Source organism: Spea bombifrons, chromosome 1 (assembly GCF_027358695.1).
Source record: "Spea bombifrons isolate aSpeBom1 chromosome 1, aSpeBom1.2.pri, whole genome shotgun sequence".
Taxonomy (NCBI): Eukaryota; Metazoa; Chordata; class Amphibia; order Anura; family Pelobatidae; genus Spea; species Spea bombifrons.
The window spans coordinates 119,550,998-119,571,605 of NC_071087.1; the positions used below are offsets into that span (position 1 = coordinate 119,550,998).

At 38.9% G+C, this 20,608-nt stretch overlaps 1 protein-coding gene and 1 long non-coding RNA gene across 2 annotated transcripts in view; both read left to right on the forward strand.

Annotated features, from left to right (window-relative positions):
• LOC128501571 (septin-2A) overlaps positions 1–18,446 on the forward strand; it is a 35,459-nt gene extending 17,013 nt beyond the window's left edge. Inside the window, exons 8-13 of the mRNA XM_053471111.1 lie at positions 5,151–5,252; positions 6,011–6,156; positions 8,123–8,206; positions 9,317–9,374; positions 12,949–13,034; positions 17,833–18,446. Coding sequence (XP_053327086.1) covers positions 5,151–5,252; positions 6,011–6,156; positions 8,123–8,206; positions 9,317–9,374; positions 12,949–13,020 — 462 coding nt within the window. The 3' untranslated portion in view covers positions 13,021–13,034; positions 17,833–18,446. The remainder of the gene's footprint in view (positions 1–5,150; positions 5,253–6,010; positions 6,157–8,122; positions 8,207–9,316; positions 9,375–12,948; positions 13,035–17,832) is intronic.
• Positions 18,447–18,869: 423 nt separating this feature from the next.
• LOC128501589 (uncharacterized) lies at positions 18,870–20,095 on the forward strand. Its single transcript, XR_008355050.1, has 2 exons — positions 18,870–19,566; positions 19,597–20,095. It is a non-coding gene; the product is annotated as an uncharacterized LOC128501589 (long non-coding RNA).
• The last annotated feature ends 513 nt before the right edge of the window (positions 20,096–20,608 follow it).

Consider the following 20,608-nt stretch of genomic DNA (forward strand, 5'->3'; position numbering starts at 1 on the left):
GTACAAAATGGAAAATGGTACCACAATATGACCTTTATATGACCGGCATAGAACAGAGAACTCTATAAATATAGTTACTACATAGATGACGTATTAATCTTTTTTTTAAAAAAAAAAAAAAACCTCAGACTTTAATAAATGGCTTAACTCTACTCAATCCAGCAATCAAATAACCTTGGACTTCTCCACAGTGTGTAATTTCTGGACGCAATTACCACGACCAATGACAAATGCCACTCATCTTATACAAAAAAAAAAAAAAAGAAACACAGATGGGTGTAGCAACCTTCACAGCTTTTGGTGTCCACCCAACACAAGGCATTATCTGTATCCCAATGAGTATTATTATTATTATTTATTATTATGCCATGTAAAAATATATGTTGTAAACATTTAAGCAAACACAATACAAAAAAGCTTATCTATCACCCTCTCAGTAAAGTAAACATTCCTTATATTTGACCCTCCAGATTTACAATATAACCTCTTGCCCTTTTATGTATACCTTGCTGAAAACTATGTAAGGACATTCCGAGTAACGGTTCAGCTTAACATTACCAGAGTATTTACATCATCAAAGGGCAGTGCTTATGTATATCAGAAAATACTGTGTATGTGAAGCAGAATGATACATAGGCGAAAACCAGCCATAAACCTATCCTAAGGATTTTACATACACACACTGGAGCACCAGCAGATTCTGTCGCCCCTTTTACAATACGAGGAGAGTGAAAAATAACAATAACGTTAAAACTAACAAAATCACATGTAAAGAAGCAAAAGGGGCTTTTGCCCTTGTAAGCTAACAATCTAAAGATGAATGTAAATGGACGTTCAATTACCAAAAGCTTGCTTTACTTCTGTCCATCATCATTTCAAACAGATAAACTTCTCCATCTCATTCATTCTGAAACTTAAATCACTTATGGTAACAACACTGTATATATGATTGTATATAATAATCCTTAAAGATTGTTTTGCGTTATTCATTTTGAGAATACATTACAGTTACTCCAGAAAACATATCTAGTGTTATACTTTGTTTTTGGAACAAACCTAAAGATGAGTGCTTTTGCTTTTGTTTTTGAATTTGAATGTTTTGCGCATACAGGAACCCACTTGAAATCAGGTTCACCCACCCAACTTCATCCCAGGCCTGAAAGGAAACCATAAAATCGTTATCACAATATTATGTTGTACCAGACACTTGGGCTACACATGTGATTAGTGCTTGGCAAACATCGTTCCGAACGCTAAACAAAAGCAATTCTTCTAGAAGCTTCTCAGGAACTCTGGGAACAAGTATGCTAAAACACATAGGTTTTTTGTTTTTTTTTATCCATTGAAATTTTACGGTTGCCTAAATGTGTGAATTCGTCCTTGGGGAGAAATACTTACATCATGTGGAGTATTATGTGCGTGAAAGAGGGTTTTTCATGCAAGAACCGGTTTTGTGCAGTAGCGTTTTGAAAAAGGGACACAAATATACTGCAGATAGTTTTAGTTTTAAGGGTGTGTACATTTTGTATTTTGATTGTTTAGGTATTTGTTGTAGCTTTTGTATTTCTACTGGGAGGGTTACTTTAGTTTTTGTTTTTTTTAGTATTTTTTATTGTAATTGTATGTTACTCTTGATAATTCCAATTATTTCACATAATGAACCTTCCCGAATTGTCATCCCCAACACCAGTAAAAGCCTGCCCTGGAGTTTAGACATTTAAAGTTCATCAGTGTAATGGTGCCCCCACTCTCTGTGTTTTTGCCTGCTTGCGAAAGAGGAAAGATCAGGCTATAATTTGGGGTATATTCATATGTCCTTGGTTCTTCACTCCTTTAGGGGTGGAATAGGCTGTCTTATATTGTCAATGGTGATGAACACAACCGAGAATCCGAGTAATGTATGCCAAGTCTATCATGAAATTGGAGAGTGTGTAGTCTTCCTGTACGAGACAATGAATATTTTTACCCATGTATCTGAATTTATATCGAAGAGACGTTGGCTCTTTTGCAGTCCTTAACTACAGAATTGTCATGTTTTATTGTATTTTATTTTTCCCATGGGAAATTCTCACACACCCCCCCTCCCCCCACACACTGAAATTCACCAGAAAGAGGTAAATTCAACAAGGGTTGTTTTTGCTGCCTGACAGTAAAACCTGGATTGTTTTCTCTGGCAGAAGAGCTGAGGGTTTTACGGCACACTGTATTATTACAGCTCTACAGTAATGCCTCCTCCGACAGGCTACATGACGTTTTTTTTCCCGCCATTGTTTGAGTAGAAAACTGTTATCGGATAAATCTCCAATCTGACAGACTTCTGTTGTTTCTTCAAAATTGTTTTGGCTGCTGGACTAGCCTTTGTACATCTTTACTTCACGATTCAGGATGCGTTCTAAAGCTACTTGCCTATTGAAGAATCCCTACGATCTGCCTCATTTACTGGAAAATACGCCACATTAATCACAGGAGAGCAATTGTTAACATGTTTTTAAACAATCCATGAGGTGTTGAGCTTGATAGATTCCTATGTTGGAGACAATGGACCTTTGTCTTTTTTGTAACTGTTCTAAATGTAGTGGGATCACCATTTTCCTCTATCCATGTGTGCTCTGATGTACCAAGCCATTTAATCGTTGGCCAATGCTGGGCTGTTCCATTATCCGGGATTAGCCCTGTAGGTGTCTTATGCACAATTTTCCATTAACTCGAGCTCTTTTGCAAACGGCAACAGCCTTTTACTTAGGATATTATGGTCTGGGGTGGTAGATCTAAGGGAGGGCAGTAGCCCCTGCGCTAAAATCCAGAGTTGGGTTGGGGACATGACGATCTCCTTATTGGGCATTTAGACTCAGCAATGCCCCACGTAACGGTCCAGGGGTGAGATCACATATCAAACCGTGACATGCCATCATACCCCCGATCTGAGCAGAGAGAGCAGCAGCTTGAATGTGGATGCTGGGGGCATCTGGGGTGCCTCCCTGTGTTAGAACAAGGCCAGCGACCAGCCTAAATGCACCACCTGTTTGACCAGGTTACCCTTTGCGATGCACATTAAACCTGTAGTGTTATATGCTATGTAGTAAGGCTGGAGTAATTATCTGATGTTTGATCAAACTCTCATCTTTAGCTGCCGTGGCTAGTTTGAGTTCTCAATAAGCACGATTAATGTGATTTATTATTCCATGCACAGCCTAAAGTCCTTGATGGAGCAGGTGAAAGTGTCTATGGCTATAGGGTTAAGATAACACAATGTACTCGCTTTTCCTGTGCCTTCTTATGATTTTTCCAGTATTTAATGGACTATTTGTTTTTCATTATGTCCTCCTTTACTGATATTTTTCTGAAATATTTAGAAAAATAGGAAATAGATGTTTGAGTGCCTAAAATGCCACAAGCTGAACGTGTTCCACAGTAGGCAGGGTGAAATGTACTAAAAATATCCTAAACTACTTGTTAACTCAAGAAATAGATGTGTTTTTATTCTCTGGCAGCCAATTAGTTAACCATGCGTTATTTCCACTGGACCTTTGAGCTGGTTTAAGCTCAACAATAATCCAATCCTGTTGATACGTTGATTAATCCTCCCCCTAACCAGTTCTGCGTGTCTGTGTTTATAAACTGATAGTTTTGTTAAAGCCCCTGCCAACAAAATATTTCACTATATTATACTAAAATATTTTACTATATATCAAATAACTCTTGATCCACCTGGAAAGTGAAGAAGTTCAAAAGGAGCGTTGTCAGCACCTCTGTGGATACTTGAACAAATACCTCCAGCCTTGTTGCAGCCTCTAGCTTTGTCTTATGTTCAGAATATCCTTCTGCCTTTCTTATTGTAAGACACTGCCGTCTTCTCTTGGTCTATAATCATCTACATTATAACTATGGCCTTTTTAATAGACAATGGAACTGAAGTTCTGTAATGCAGCAGAAGCACAGATCCCATGCAGTTAGGAGGCCTTCTAGGAGTCAAGACTCTTGGGGTCATCCTTGATCATACTAAGAATGCCAGAAGCACATACAAGCTGTAGATTTCTGAGAGCAGCTGGTTTCCGGTGGGTCTGTATGTATTTTGTGGATTGAGAAGAATACTTTGGGCTCAGTAACTCAATGTTCTGCAGGCTCCCTTTTTAAAAATGCACATATCATGATATACTGCTTATATACTTCCTCATACTAGCTGCAGTTGCTGTCTCCTGCTTTTTTTTGTACCGTGGAAGCCCATGTATTTTAAATGTCGAAACGGTTTCATGGGTCACCGTATTGTAAATGCTTTAAAATAAATAATCATGAATTTTGATACACATCTGCATACCTGTACTATGAATTTGCAATTGGGGGTTAGTATGATTGTAGAAAAAAATGACTTTTCTAAGAAGGATTGAGTAGTACTTTATGAAAGTGTATTTTCCTGTGTTGGAGTTCTCTGTGGACATAATTTTTTTAAATAAATATATATGATTTATTTTTTAAAGAGATTAATATTTTCATACTAAGCGTGATACCAGTATATTCATTGCTTACCGGATATGGAGGCAAAAATACAATTAGTCAAACACCACCAATTTCTAGGATTGCCATTTTTTTATTATTATTATTATTATTGTTGTAGCTATTACATAGTGCCAACGTATTCTGCAGCACTTTATAATAGGAGTTCTACATAATAATTAGAGACTACAGCAAAATAAAGTAAAACTGTTTTCTAGTGGATGGATAGTTCTAAAATCATTTGCGTCATTTTAGGCCTGATTTTGTGTAAGTTTCAGTAAACAAATCTGATGTTAGACTCCCTTTAATGAGTTTTTTTAAAACATGTTATATGAACATTTGATCTTTGTTTTCCTGCTGGTTGCTTATCTTTCCAAATCTATTGTGGGTACTTTGTGATAAAACTTCACCGTCGCCCTGGAAGCTTGGTAGTCTGTTTCCCAGACTAAGTTTTGTCCTCCCTTCAAGAACTTTCTCTAATGATTTGCCAAGATACTTGCGCCAGTGTCCGGTGTTTTAGGGACAGGGTGGTGGCATGAGAAATACAAACTTCACAGCACATGTTGTTGACTTCCCTCTAGACGTGGCCATTCTAACACTGCACTCAGTGCTTCTTTAGTAAATATATATTGACATACTACATATGTGTCCCTCCTTAGGTCCTCGATGAGATTGCTGAGCATGGAATCCGCATTTACCAGCTTCCAGATGCAGACTCGGATGAAGACGAGGAGTTCAAGGAACAGACCCGAGTCTTGAAGGTGAGACAGCAGATTAAAAACATGCTTTATTGACCAAATAGGTCTGATCTGTAAAATTTTCTGTATTTTCTCTGACATAATTGCAGACATTGCTGAATTTCATTGGCCTAACACTTTATTATTTATTTCTTGTTGTTTCTTAAAAATAAGATGGAATATAAAGCATTTTGTATTATTCTTAGCAGTAATTATTACTCAGGACAAACATTCACATAAGTATGTAAAATAAGTGATGCTTGGCATCCCTTTCATGGCAGTGATGTAGTCTACTTTTTAGACCTGTGAGTCATCATTCGTGGGGGAACTATTGCTAACTCTTTCAAATGAAAGAATGCGGCAGACGTGAAACAGAATAAGTTACTTGTGGCAGGATTTGTGGTATTTTATTAATTAAACCATTCTGAGTAACAGCTTGACAGTCCAGGGTAAAAGATGGCTCCAAAACGTTTTGCATTAGTAGTAAATGTACGTGGCCAAGTAAATTGACTAACAATTTGTGAGGTCTCAATGTACTTGTTAACAGTGTTTGGAGACTGGAAATGAGAATAATTGATTGAATTAACAAGCTAATCCTTACTGGGATCAGTATTTGAAATTCATCCTGGTCTCGTCTTCAGTTAGGCACATAACCATTACATTTCCTCTATCTTTTCAACCCAAATAAAAAGGACCAGATATTTTTGGTTTTATGTTGAGTGGTATTCACCGTAAAGTATAATATGGTTTTTGTGGCCGTATTTGTGCTCTATCCCTTTTAGGCTAGCATCCCGTTTGCAGTCATTGGCTCAAACCAGCTGATCGAGGTAAAAGGGAAGAAGATTCGTGGTCGTTTGTACCCATGGGGAGTGGTGGAAGTCGAGAATCCTGAGCACAATGACTTTCTCAAGCTCCGCACAATGTTGGTGTAAGTAACCTGTTAAGGGCAAGTGCCAGTATTAGATAGTTACTATAAAGCTGAGAGAGAGAGCAGTGTTACGCTGTTACCCCACAGGCAAAAGTTGGCAGTGTTACACTGTTACCCCACAGGCAAGAGTTGGCAGTGTTACGCTGTTACCCCACAGGCAAGAGTTGGCAGTGTTACGCTGTTACCCCACAGGCAAAAGTTGGCAGTGTTACGCTGTTACCCCACAGGGGGAAGTTAGCAGTGTTACACTGTTACCCCACAGGCGGACGTTAGCAGTGTTACACTGTTACCCCACAGGCGGGAGTTGGCAGTGTTACACTGTTACCCCACAGGCGGAAGTTAGCAGTGTTGCACTGTTACCCTACAGGCGGGAGTTGGCAGTGTTACACAGTTACCCCACTGGAGCTGATAGTCTTTTCAGAGACTTCATGGTAAAGATAATATAATCTCACATTTGTATCAATATAAATTGCTACAGCAATTTTTACTGTAACTTTTAATGATAATTAGGATACATTAGTGATTTTCTTAATGGTTAACAGGTGTTAAAGGGGTCTTGTGACCTTAACAGGATGTTGAAAATATTTTGCAGAGAACAGAAAATCTGCATTGCTACAGCACAACAGTACACAATGCAAATGTGAAATCAGAATAAAACAAGTATGCATTTGCTGATTTTGTCCATCTTTTGCGTATGGTAACTAGTGTTTATGCAATAAATAGGGGGCAGTGCAAACAGGAAAAAAACATCTTGTCTTATGATCAAGGGTCGTCTTTTATTCAGACCTCAGATCCGCGGTGTGGCCGCACAGCCGACTTCTCTGTGAACCAGGCCTCCCGAAGCACTACTGCAAAGGGCAGATCCTCCAGGCATACCATCTTTGCCCTTTTGTGGAAGTACTCCGAAACGACGGAACATAAGAGCCGTGGAGACGGTTTTTCCCTGAGGTGCTTCAGGAGGCCTGGTTCACGGAGAAGCGGACGAAGACAGAAGAACAAGAAGAGGCAAGAGAAGAAGTGGGTCTGCGCAAAAGGAGTGTGTGAGAACGTGTGAGCAACGAGAGAAAAAATAGTGGTTTTGATTATTTTCCCACAATAGGGTTATCTTGTATTCAGGTCTTTTCTTTTGTTTTTCCTTTATTAAAGAACTCCCTTCAGTTTGGTAGGTTGTCTTATAATCAAGCAAATACAATATATTTCAGGTGAAGATGTGATGTACACACAAATACCATTTAGGAGTAATGTATTATAGGGGCTGGTGTATTTCTTAAGAGCATTTGGGTTTTTTTCTCCGTAGAAGAAAATCCGTCAAACCAATTCACTTGTAAACACTAAAGATCGCATGAGGTAATAGGGGAATTTAGGATGAATGTGCTGACTTATAGCGCCCTCTATTGACCATCTATGGAAACACAGAGCAACGTGTAACCTAAAATTATTCAAGTGATACTGATTCAATTATCATATGGATAAAATCTAATGTGTGGCTAGCATAGACATCTCCATACCTTAATTGGGGGTTGTAAGTAAACAAAGATCTCTAGAGACTCGCTTTTATAGTATCATAAACATATTATTTAAAATGGTTTGTTTTTGGAAATTATTTCCCAAGCAGTGGTTTCTTTACTGGGTTTAAAACATCACAAGGTTAAACCCTAATTAAAATGGCTTTGTATGTCATTGCAGACCCACTTCAACCTAGGAATCAGAGAGACGTGAGACAACAAGCATGCTTAAGACAAATGTTCACATTTCTAATTGGTTCCTCATCACAAAAATAAAGCATTCCTAATTCCAAAATCAGCTACATACATTATTCAGATATATGTTCTGTCCCAGATTTAACTGCACATCAGGAATTCTGCTATTAAAACCAAAAAAAAATAAAAATATTTGTATCAGAAATATTTAACGAATATATTTAAGAATGACCATGATTTGAAATGCACTCGCTGTTTCAATACAGGACGCATATGCAGGATCTCCAAGAGGTCACTCAGGATCTGCACTACGAAAACTTCCGCTCAGAGAGGCTAAAACGCACCGGGAAGTAAGTGAATGTGTATGATTTGCAGTTGCTCATGAGTGCATTTCCAAAAGACACGGTCGGTGCCATTTGCATTATGCCAAGTGGCATAACAAGAAAAAACCTCAAAAAAACTCAAAGGCTCAACTGAACGCTCTTTTCTTTATGAAAAGTGCACAGTCTAAAATCAATGAAAGTGGAATGGGTGCCATCAAGATAACCTGATTTCATTTACTGTGATTTAAAAAGATATGTATTGAAGCTTACATGTCCTTTGTGTGCTTCTTTGTGAGCCTATAGCATTACGTGATAATATACCCCCAACATCTTATCTGGTATCTTGGTATGTCCTGATTTTCGCTGCAGAGGAGGATGCTGCTGGTTTTCCAGTGCTTCTCTCTAATATCTAACATTTTAGTTGTCCCCTTCCTATTCTTCGTTTAGTCCCTAGAAATATCTGCTCCTAGTAATCTATTATTTAGTCTCAGCTATTGAGAAATGTTTAGGGATAGGGGCAGGTAATACATCTAAATATATCCTAAAGTGGCAGCATGCAACCCTGTTCATCAAATAAAGTAGTTCAGTATAAACCCCCTTTAAGGTACCAGTAAGAGAAGAGATAGTGGGACAGGAGTCGTTTTTTGTGTTTGCTTTTGCTAAGGCTATCTGTTTGGGAGGATATGATATTAATAAAATTGAGTAATGTTCACCTTTAAGTTAATTTTAAACGCCAAATTTTCCTCCCATGTCTGTTCACCCTCCAGAATTTGTTACACACATTTATATGAATGAAATACAATTTCCCTTTCCCCACCCCTCTATATTTTGCGGTTTCTTGTCCCTTTAAAGTTATACGCACTGTACAAGTGTGCCAAACCTTTCTTTACCTCTTCCTTTTCATACCCTCCTGCCTTCGGTCATACCTTTCACCTTCATTAGTTTCATTTCCTCTCCTCCCTTCCTCTGGTTTCTCCACTAAGAACATGTCTCGATCCTAAATTTTCTACGCCTACGTTTTTCCTTATGCAATCTCTTTCCACTTTTCCTTCTTCCCTTTGGATGAGTTTTTTCCCCTAGTAGTTTTCATTCTTGCCTTTGTATTTTCTTATTCTTCATCGGTTTTCTCCCTTGCAGGCCTGTGGAAGAAGAAGTCCTGGATAAAGATATGATTTTACAACAGAAGGAGGCTGAGGTAGGCTCTTTTTGTCTTTTACACAAATTTTTGACTAGGATGTTTTCTGCTACACTTGTTGTATTTTAGCTGAGCATTGAACCAGGGCTTGGGACTTCTGACCTCCCCGACTGGTTCATGGAGAAGTTTCACACTGCAGCCTGATTGCCCAACAGGACAATTCACCAACAGCTTTTCTGCTGAGGGGCTGCAGGATTAATGGATCTAATGGATATTTTATTAGTAAAGGAGCTGTTTGACTGTTTTAATATACCTATGTACGCAGGGATCTGAGAGTGATTACTGCGATGGTATGGCCAGGCTAGATGTTATTTCAGAACCTCCTTGGAAGTCTGATTATCTATGATTAGCTTGACTATGTAATAATACCACAGACAGCCACCAGATGGCAGTGTATGTAGTCCTTATTTAAGGAAATCGTGTCAATATCAAGATATTATTCAATATACAATAGAATGAAACCAAATTCAAATAGATTTCAAATGTATTTGTAATAATTTATTATAACTTTGCCAAACCATTTAAAGGTTTACCCTACACCTCTTTTTTTCTATCCTTTTGGCTTATAACATGCACACATAAAGTGTTAAATGTGTAGTTATCCTGCCATCTATTGCTGTGTGTGCGTGGGTGTATATATAGAAAAAACCCATACATCCACTTACAAAAACCCATACATCCACCGATGCATTTGATTTAAAAAAGTGAATGCGTTTAGTTTTTTCATAAATTCATAAATATAGCACAAATAGTGCCCATTGTTTTTATTTTATTTAAAACATACAATTCTGTTTAATACAAATTGTAGTAGATACCTGTAATAGAAAACCAGTGCTGGAAAACATATTAAATGAATTCAGATAAAATGTGCACACTATCTCGCACCAATCTATGTAAAAGAAGGTAATAGTTACAGGAACTTCAGTCTTTCGTTCTTCCTCACTTTATACCTATAGTCAGGCAAACAGAATGTCATTCATTCATTACTCTGAATCTGTGCCCAAGCCCATGAATGCGTACATACCTAGTAGTAGAAATGTCAATCTTCATTCGATAACACTGCAAGAATCAGAGGATGCTCTTTGTAAGTGTGGATGTGAGTGCCCCATCAGCTAGGTGCAGGCTGTACCCCAGTGGGCCGAGTGCCATGTAGACCCGGGGTAAAGCATATTATGCACCCTTAACAATAATTCATCATATACTAATGTTTACCTCTTAAACAATTTCACATTTTTAACAGCCCTTTAAATCAAATCTTTATCAGGGTTTGAAACGTAAAAATTCCTGGCTTTAAGATTTTCAAACATATTTGAACAGTAGGATTTATCAACTAAACGGTGATTTGTAGTCGAGATGATATTCTGTTGAGTATGCGTGCCAGTTTGCATTTGTAGACGAGTATGTAGACATATATACCTTTTCCCCCTTCCTCCCACTGCTCCCAGATTCCTCGGTCTGACATCCCAAAATGTTATTCTTGGCGGCTGGGTTGCTGCCCCATTCCTCTCCCCTTGTCATTGTGAGAGCCAGTGGTATTTTTAAACCAACGCAGCGGCGAGCATCGTGGGAACATCCTGTGAGGCTAAGGGCCCCTCCTGTTCCTAAATCTCTCCCCTCTTTTTTTCCTTTCCACTCTTCTCTAAGCTTAGCGTGGTACGCGATGCTCAGAGATGACTCCCGTTCTGGCCAAGGTACTCTTGTATCTGGTACCTAAAGTACACAAGAGCACACATGTGCATCGTAACAACCAAAGTGCCGGAAGCCAGCATGATCTATAAACACTCCGCTGACAGTTAATTAACTATGATACCTGTTATGTTTTTTTTTTCTTCTTTCCATTTGGATTTGTGTATTCTTTCTTTGCACCTCAGCATAAAGCAATTTTCGTTGTTTGGTACCGAGAAAGTAAAACAAAGGGTCGCTTTGCAAAGACCCTGTACGGTACGGTGCATCTCAAGCCGTTCCTCTTGTCTGTCTGGCAGGGAAGGGGTTACCAAGTAAGCATTCTATTTGGCCAAGCAGCAGTCTTGTTAATAGGAAGTGAGCTGTCATCCAGGCTTCCCAAGTGGAACTTTTTTTTAACTTGGATATCTTTAACCCCGCTCCTGCCAAGAAAGTTTGAGACAAAAAGCAAGCAACTTGAAATATGTCTGGGAAATCGTGGGAGTAGTGCTACTGAGAACGACTTGCCAGTCAAGGGTGATTGTCTGTGCTGTTTTTTTTTTAATGTATATTTGGTATCATTCCCTTGCATTTCTCTAGATGACAGCTCCTATTTTACCCCATGGGAGCAGCGATCAGCCAAACCTCCTGTCTCGTGCTTGCTGTCATGTTAAAGGGACCCTCCAGCCATCATAGGCACTCTAATACATATGAAAGCTCAGAAGACCCTTTTCATTTCTATAGTGTCCCTTTTGCAATTGCATGGGGCATTATGCAAAATCCCCCCTCCATAAGCCCACCCCCACCGCCAACTATTTTCTGTGCAGATGTGTTTGGCCTTTTTTTGTGTTTCTGACAACATTCTGATCCCGTAGATTAACACGGCAACAACCAACAGAAAGTGTACATTGTATTATACCGCTCCCGGTGCCGGTGACACATAACCCATTTCTAGATCTGTTATGAGCCACGCTTCTATGTGTTTTGAAGTGCCTTCGGATATTAGGTTGTTGGACTGTCCAGTGGTTACACGGTGTCTCTTATATATATTTAACATATATTCCGTTTCAGACTATTACATGGATTACAGCCGTGTATTTTTAATGTCTCTCACTGCGTTGTACTTGTTGCCAAAGTGCATCTATTAAGTGTTAAATACAGAGTGCTCGGTAGCGGAGAAGCAGTTTCCTTTTTTTTTTTGCGCGATTCATGTATAATATGCCCTGTGTCTTCTCGGAGCCTTTAAAACCTCCAACACGGGTCCCTTTTCCGTGGCCCCTGCCCATTCCAAGCTTAGCTGGGCGGAGGGGCACATTTCCCGTCTCTACCCAGCTAATGGATTTGGGCTTATTAAGTAGAGCTTGCTGAATGAGGACAAGTAGCAGCCAGACAGGGATAAAAATAAGTATTTGGCAAGAAATCCAAGACAAATAGCAGATTCTCTGTAAAGAACAAAAAAAAAGTCTTCTGTGTGAACTAGGGTTTTTCTGTTTTTAGTATATAGATATGTTATTATATGTTTCAGTCTTTGTTTATGAATAGAACGGGTATGTATGTCTGCTGCAAGCATGTAGACGCCATTTTTGTCTTAAATTATACCTTTTATAATATCATTTAAAAAAAAAGAGTCAAAAAGTGCATTGACTCTCTCTCTCTCCAAAAGAGCATTGATAAAAAATGTCTACATTAAAAATGCTAGCGTTTTTATGCCTGGTGTGTTTCTGATGAGAGTAGTTCTTCTGTGCAGCAGAACCGAAAGAGAATTTGAAGAACATTTTTTAGAAAAAAAAAATAGTGTTATTTTGAAAGGTGGCTGTCTGAAATATTGGACATTTTTGTATGTGACTCGGGTAAAAGGCTGTACAGTTTCTTCGTAGCATGTGTTGATCTGCCACTCTTGTGTGTGTTACAGCTGAGGAGGATGCAAGAGATGATTGCCCAGATGCAAGCTCAAATGAGGATGAAGCCCTCTGGAGATGAATAAAATGCATCTTTAAGGTATGTTATATCAAAATCAGGTAATTTGTTAACTTTTTTGTTTTGTGTGATGTGTGTGTTGAGTTGTTTAGAGAAGTAAGAACACTTGTGTTTTTGATGCAGGTACCCTTTCCATATACTCAAAGGGTTCCAGTGCCAAGCTTACGCCTAAGGTCATTGAGGCTTTTAGCAAACCATCACTAAACTTGCTTTGCGTGGAGGGGTTTCCTTGAAAGAACTGATTTATTTTACGTACAACATGTTCACCGCTGCATCTTGCTGTTCCTTGATAGAGATGTGCCTTGGGTTGGAAGCTCTGTGGTTTGGAGGTGCTTCATATCCCCAACTTCCAGCATTCTCGTGCATTTCTCCTCCTCTGTACAAATTGTTGGATTGCAGCTCAGGGTGTGCTAGACAGATGGTAAAACCTGGAGTTAAGTTCATGGCAAGCCTAGTTATTTTGCAGCAATGAACAGGTTAAATCCCTGCCTGGTTCTTCGGATCACATGCCCCCCCCCTGACATTTTTTCTACAGCCAACATTCCATGCCAAAAATAGCCACTGTATTACCCCTACCCCAAGGATTGGTTTGTGATTCCTTGGGACATCTGTCTCCTGTGGCCCCTGTAATTATAGTCTGATGCTCATTTGGCATAGGCTTGGGAAGGGGCATATCAGTGTTGGGCACTTAGTAGCCAGGGTTACATGTAACTGGCAGCCATTAATTTCGCCACAGCCAAGCACTTTCAGTGGTCCAAACAACATGTTTCTATTAAAACAAGCATACATTTTTTTGTCTGCAATGCTCTGTTATGTTTAATGCTCTGTTCCTAGAAAAGGTAAAACCATAAGTCCATGGTAGACATGAAGTCTGCATCATCACGTCTGTTTTAGCTGGTTTGGAATAGCAGAGTAACGTTGTTGCGTTCCTAGTAGCTCGCCCTCTCTATACACTCACAGCCGGACATACTTACTGACATTGCTATGAGACGTTCTGTGTCTTTTTTTTTTTTTTTAAAGGGGATTATGAGGTCATTGTGTCTGTAGCAAAAACGTGATAAAAAAAAAACAGCTTGGATCCTCATAGCCATGTGCTATCTATAACAGATGTTATCATGGCAGCCCCAGATTTACACTATTCCATTACATTTCATATATAGTGCATCAGCAGATTACGCAGAACTATTACTATAGGGAAGACCAAAAGTTAACAATAACATTAAACCGATAACATTATTACACAATAATATGTGCTGATATAAAAAGAAGAGGGTCCTCTTATATGTAATATATAATTATATATATATATATATATATATATATATATATATATATAAACAAGGAGGCTCCAATTAGCAGCTATCTGACAGTAGTTAAGAAATATGGTAGCGGCAGGTAAATATGGCTAGCACATTGTACATGGAGCAGGCAGTCTGATATGGCTGTTTGCTACCATGCCATCAGAAGTGGGAAAGAACAAAACTGTCAGTGCGTTGCCTTCTGATATTTATTTAGATCAGCTGACTGGCATGCTGGAGCATACGGTATATCTGATCCCTGCTGTCATAACCTACCCCTTAAATAAAAAAAAAAAAAGATATTTAAAATAAAATAACCACACACACACAATTTATTTTTAATATCAAAAATGAGCTGATTAGCTTTTGTGGATTGCAGTTTATAAAAGCAGGAGGAAAAGGTGTGGAAGTGTGTTTTGTTTTTTTTTTCTTCCTAGATTGTGTTTCATACGGCAGTGGATACTGTATTTATGGAGTTTTAGCATAAAACCCTAGTTTGTGTGCCCACACTGCTTTGTACAGTCACTTACGTGGGCTTAAGAGGTTGGGTTGTTCATAAAATTGTTTTAAAAATAAAAAAATGTTTTTGTGCTGGTACACAAACATGATAAAGGGGGGGGGTCAAGGTTAAAGAAGCATATGGAAAATGCCATAGAAGCTTCATGTTTTAGGGATGATTATACCTTTTAATAAAGAGAGGGTTTTTTTGTGTAACGTTTTACCACATTCACAATTTTTGCTGGGATCACTTAATTGGGCTGCCACACGGATTCAGGTGGTGATTGCTTGTTGCCAGAAACTGAAGTGGCTCCTTAATAAGTGTGTTTTTTATGTGATGAAACCATCAGAGGACAGATCTGCTAAGGTTCGTCCGCATAACATGCTGCAGAACTCAATGTGATGTGTAAATGGTGCAGAACATTCAAAAACATGCACTGAAACAAAGGGGAAGCACCACAGACATTTGCTTATTGTCGTGTAAAAATATATAACTGTATATCGGTTTTTCCTTTAAGTATTAGAAATTGTGCTTCATGTTTATCTCATTTTTATAAAAGTAACTCTACTTCAATATGCATTCTTTAGAGGGGATGTCATGACATTAGACTGTGGCACTCGCTGTAACAAACATGTAAAGCTTCAGCTGCACCTTGGTAAAGGCAAGGTTTAGGCAAATGGGATGTTAATATGTACGTTTGGCCATCTTTTGCCCAATATCTCAGCCTCCTTGTGATAAAATGGTCCTTTATTTTAAACCATATATTTGTCAAACCTCCAGCCTCACCACATACTTGGTAAGGAGATTAGTACATTATGTTATACAGTTTCAGGGGCTGATAAGAACTATCCTTAATGTGTGCCATTAGATCACTGAACATGTATGTTTTAACTGTGGTTCAGGCACTATGAAGTATACCAGAACATGATGTTATGGTGGAAGATTTTGTACATCAAATGTTTTTGGAACTTGAAGGCAGATGGGTCCACCTAGCCTGTTCTTTTCCTGTTTATTCATGTCTCTTCCAAATGGGTTCGTTTCCACTACCTGTGCCAGAATGTTAGTCTCTAAAAGGTTACATCCTGAAGCTTCTTTACTGAAGGAAAGCTAAAGTTCGAACTTATTTGCTTATGGCCTCAACATTAGTGGGAACATGTTGTACTTTGGATTGAAATAAATCCACATACATATTTTAATATTGGCAGATATGGAGGTGGGCAATACTATTTTGGTGATTGACTATTGTGTCATCTCAAAAATATGCTGCCCTGCTATCTCGTGTGGCCACATTTCTGCTTTAAAACCGGCTAAAGAAATCCATGATACTGTTTTGTCTTATTAGGCACTGAAACAAAAGGGATTCAACACATACTTCCCACCAGAATCCGATATCTGCAGGGTTTTATCCACACCCATCAATAAAACGTAGTTTGGTTGAGCTGTTTGTGGGGGATTATCAGAGCAAAGAGTTAATTTACAGAACTGGACACTTAATCCCTGTGATTATTATAAACTATAGCTGGAGATTTCTACACTAAACCTGGAGCTTGCCTCTGGACTAGACATGCTCCCCCAAATCACAAGAATTATCTTTTTTTTTAATTTATTTAAGATATTACACATAATAACAGAATGATCATTTTAGTGCTCTGTGGAGTCTTGGACCCTGCTGTGATCCATACAGAAGCATTGATAGACTCCTAAAACTTTCATCCTGCTATCCTCGACAAGAGTTTCCTAAAGAGCTGAGGTTCTTTGTCCCGAGTCTCGGGATTAAAGTAGGATATAAAGCCATAATGGCTATCAGATTTGCGATTCTGCTGAGCACTCTGACCTAGATGTACTCAATATGCCACCTGGTTTCCCTTACTTGATACAGTATGGCTTTGATACAATCAACCTCGTGAGAAGGGAAGAGTAAATCAGTGCAGAGAATTAGCCCCAGTCTTATTAGACTCTCATGTAAATCTGCTTCTCCCTGGAGCAGTCTGCTCTGACACTCAGATCCATCAAATGCATGTCTGGATTCCTCCGGGGACACTGCAGTGCTTGACTTTGTGTTCCCTGTTTCCATGTAGTCTTATTTATGTTCCATATATAACCCAAATATTGACTTTACATCGGTGAAGGCTAGGATCAGAAGCTTCTCATTTGGTCACAAAGCTCTTGGGGATTAGGTAAAATATTTAAACTATGCACATTCCAGCCACTGTGTTCCACTGACTCGCCATCTGTATACGCGCAGACCCATATTACTGTCCCGACAGTGCAATCAGCTGGACTGCAAGCAGTGCATGGAAGTCTGGAAAGTGGTTTGTGACAAATCCTGTTGGTTGGATGCAGACAAAACATGTGTGTTCGTATCCCGCTCTGTGAACCATGGCTGGGGTTTTAACAATACAATTCCCTGCAGGCAGCTGTGTCTTCCATACAAGGTAGATGTGTCCACGGAGCACACACAGCTGTTGTAGATGAGTCAGGAATCTCATTCCTGTCTCCCGTTGAACTTTATAAACATACATAGCCTTGGGTAGAAAGGGGTATGAGTTTCTTCTAGTGCAATAAGTAATCTGAAACGTACGGTGTGCTAACCTGATGCCTTCAAAAGGTCTAGATATTTTTTTATTTTTTTTTTAGAAAACCAGGACATACGGGGTTATAAATGATAAAATACACATTAGTATTTAAGAGCTTAGTTATCTAAGTCTTTTTTCAAACTAAATTACTGTTGCCATCCCTTAAACATCCAATTACTATCTGTTAGGCCTTTCCCTAGTTAGCATGGGACATCAGTCACCATGGCTTCTTAGAACAAGGACCATCATCTAGCTCTAGTAAGTAGCCCACAGTGCAAATGTAACCACTTGGCTGAAGGAAGCTGGAGGCTCTTCTCCAAAATGAGCCAGAAAGGCCCTGGGTGGCAAAAATAAATAAAACCCTTGTCACCATCATTGCCTGAATCCATACTTTGTTGCACAGTCTCAGTACCTGGTCACTAATCTATTTTTACTTTGAATCATAGGTAATCTGGACCAATATTAGCCCTCCTCAGAAGACTTTCTCGAAGTTGGATTTCGCACGCCACGCGTCTCTCCTCTTTGAATACTCCTTTCCCTGTCTGTGTTGTTCATTGTTAACCATGTAACATGTCTTATTAAGTGTACTTTTTATATTCACATATGTTATTATTAACTTAGCACACAGCTGATTCAACAGAAGCCTATAATTTTAATTTTAAACCAATTCTTAGAAAAGATGGAAGTCTTGTTGCCAGCTGTGTGTCTGTATGATCCTGTTTGTGTCACGGTCTGTCATGATCACTGCATTCCCTTGTCGTTGTGAGACTTTTGATAGCCGCCGATGTTTCAGATATGCACACACAGTGCTTATAGATAACTTTTTAAAAGAAAAGTAGAACTAGATACAGCCGCACTAAATTGCAGCCTAAGGTACGACACAGGTTTAAATTGATATGATGGATATTTATAACTTAGTTTTGGATAATATGGTACCTGCCCTTTCATAAAGTGCCTTGACGATTGGGTGAGCTTGGAGGATCATAGTAAAACTTTTCAATGTAATTACACATTTCTTTCAAGGACATATGCCATTAAACTGATACTGTTTTCCCATTCGCTTAAGCCTCCAGTGCCTTAAAACTATGATTGTAAATGTTGTACCATTCCTGAAAATGCTGGCATGGCAGGTTCTTCCCTCAACACCTTGAGACTGTACATGATGAAAGTAATGGCTGACGGTTATCAGTTTATGCAAAAACTATAAACTGATTCAGCTTACCTGCCACCTGAACAAGATGTTCTCTCATCAGATAAAAGACATACCGTCAGCTTTTCCCACATCTGAAGCTTTGCTACTTGTTCTGTTATAAAGAAGCTGGACTAACGGGAAGTCGAATAAGAAGCTTTGGAAAGTTTCTGTAACTTGAAGGGTGACCAACATTCATTTAGGCATGCTCTGTAAACCTGGGGTGTCAGGTTTCTCAATATCGGTAATTTTACAGGTTTTAGGGTTAATTTACTCAATGCACAATGACTGAAAACCTGATGCTAGAAGCTATTTAGATCTGCAGAGTATCGTCCCAAGTCTTTTCCGTCTTCATGTGAAACTTAAGAGGGAAAGCTTTAATGTATGTCATTTGTCTTTATTAGTACCCAACAGATGCACTGTTTTTTGGATCAAAATACTTTTTTTTTTTTTTTTTTTTTTTTTACAATTCTACACTGTTCTAGAATTAGTGCCTTCAGCTAAAGCATAGTTAATCATCTAGAGGCCCACTGGCCAGATGTGAAGCAGAAATGTTTTTCTATGGCCCCCACACTCCCTGAGAACCCCAAAGGCTTTCTTCTGTTTCACTCATTTTAATGGATCTCAGCCTAGCTGCAAATGAACCTCTATGACCTTTGAACTTGTACAGTGAAAACAGTTGTACAAATTTGAATTAGGTATTGACGTTGCTCCTCAGGTGGCATTAAATGAAAGAATATTTTCTAGCCCCTTGGGCTACAAAAAAGATTTGAAGTATGATTTACTTTAGAGGCTTGGCTCTTACCAGTGGAGATACAGCTCACTCAGCATGTTTTTGATGTTATTGGTATGTTCAGCCCCCAAGTCTTGCTGTTTCAGTCTATAAAAGGTTAATTACAGCTGGGGCAGGTGAAAAAAAAAATAGAATTTCCCGTAAGTTCTACATGCAATACATTTGGAACTCAAAAACAACACACACGGTTTATTTGTGGTGAAATGGTGGTAGTAGTAGTGGTAGTAGTAGTAGTAGTAGTAGTCTACCTTCAAAAGCACTCTCCTTTTATTAACCGAGGTACTGCTCCGCCATCAAGGGTTCAAAGGGTTAACCGTGTGTTTCAGCGAGTCCTCATTTTATGAGATAACTTAAGGTGTTTGGAAAGCTTCACCTTTACTTTTCTCCTGTTCATGTGCTGATCTGGCAAAACTGCACCAGCAGGGGAAGGGTTATACTTGGCAGGATTCGGCTTGTTGAATATTAAGTTATGTAACACATTCTTTCTGGATTTATTATTTTTTTTACTTTAGCAGGTGTTAAACCGTAACGCATGACCTCTCTACTTTCTCTCTCGCAGCAATATCTAATAAAGTATAACGTTGGTGTCGTTTTGGTATGATGGATGGATGTGTTTTGAAGCAAACTCCTAGTGTGTAAAGGAATTTGGGATGACTGACAGCTGAGCAAATGATTCACCCAGCCCCAAAATCTGTCCATGAAAAAAGAAGTTAAAATAGTACTATTACTACCGCTTTGTTCTTTCCATAAGCATCATGGGAGATAAGACACTATGTGAACTGACTAAGAACACAGTTATAGCTCTGGGCTTGTTTGTACTGCAAATGGTTAACAATTTGGTTCCTTTTAAGTAAAACCTAACTATTTGTCTATTTTGGGGGTGTTTGATATAGTCGTGTACAGGAAATACCTAAAATTATAAATCAGGCTTGATCTGGGTTTAGGGTCTGTTTTCCTCACCGGTGTATGTTTTCCGTGTCCGTTCTGTGGCTTTTTAGCCAAAGACACGGTTCAGTATGAATTAAAAGAGAATGCGTCACCCGAGGCGCTGGAGGTGGTTAGCGGTGCGTGCTCTGAAGTTTTGCCTGCGTCTGTTAATAGAAAACTAGCTTTTCATAAACATTACACAGAGATACTTGGTGTTTGGTAAACCGGAACCACAAATTCCTGTCATGGTGTCCTTCACACTGCAAGATGGGGGCACATGCTAAAGAAACATAGTTTGTTAAAGCAAAAAGAG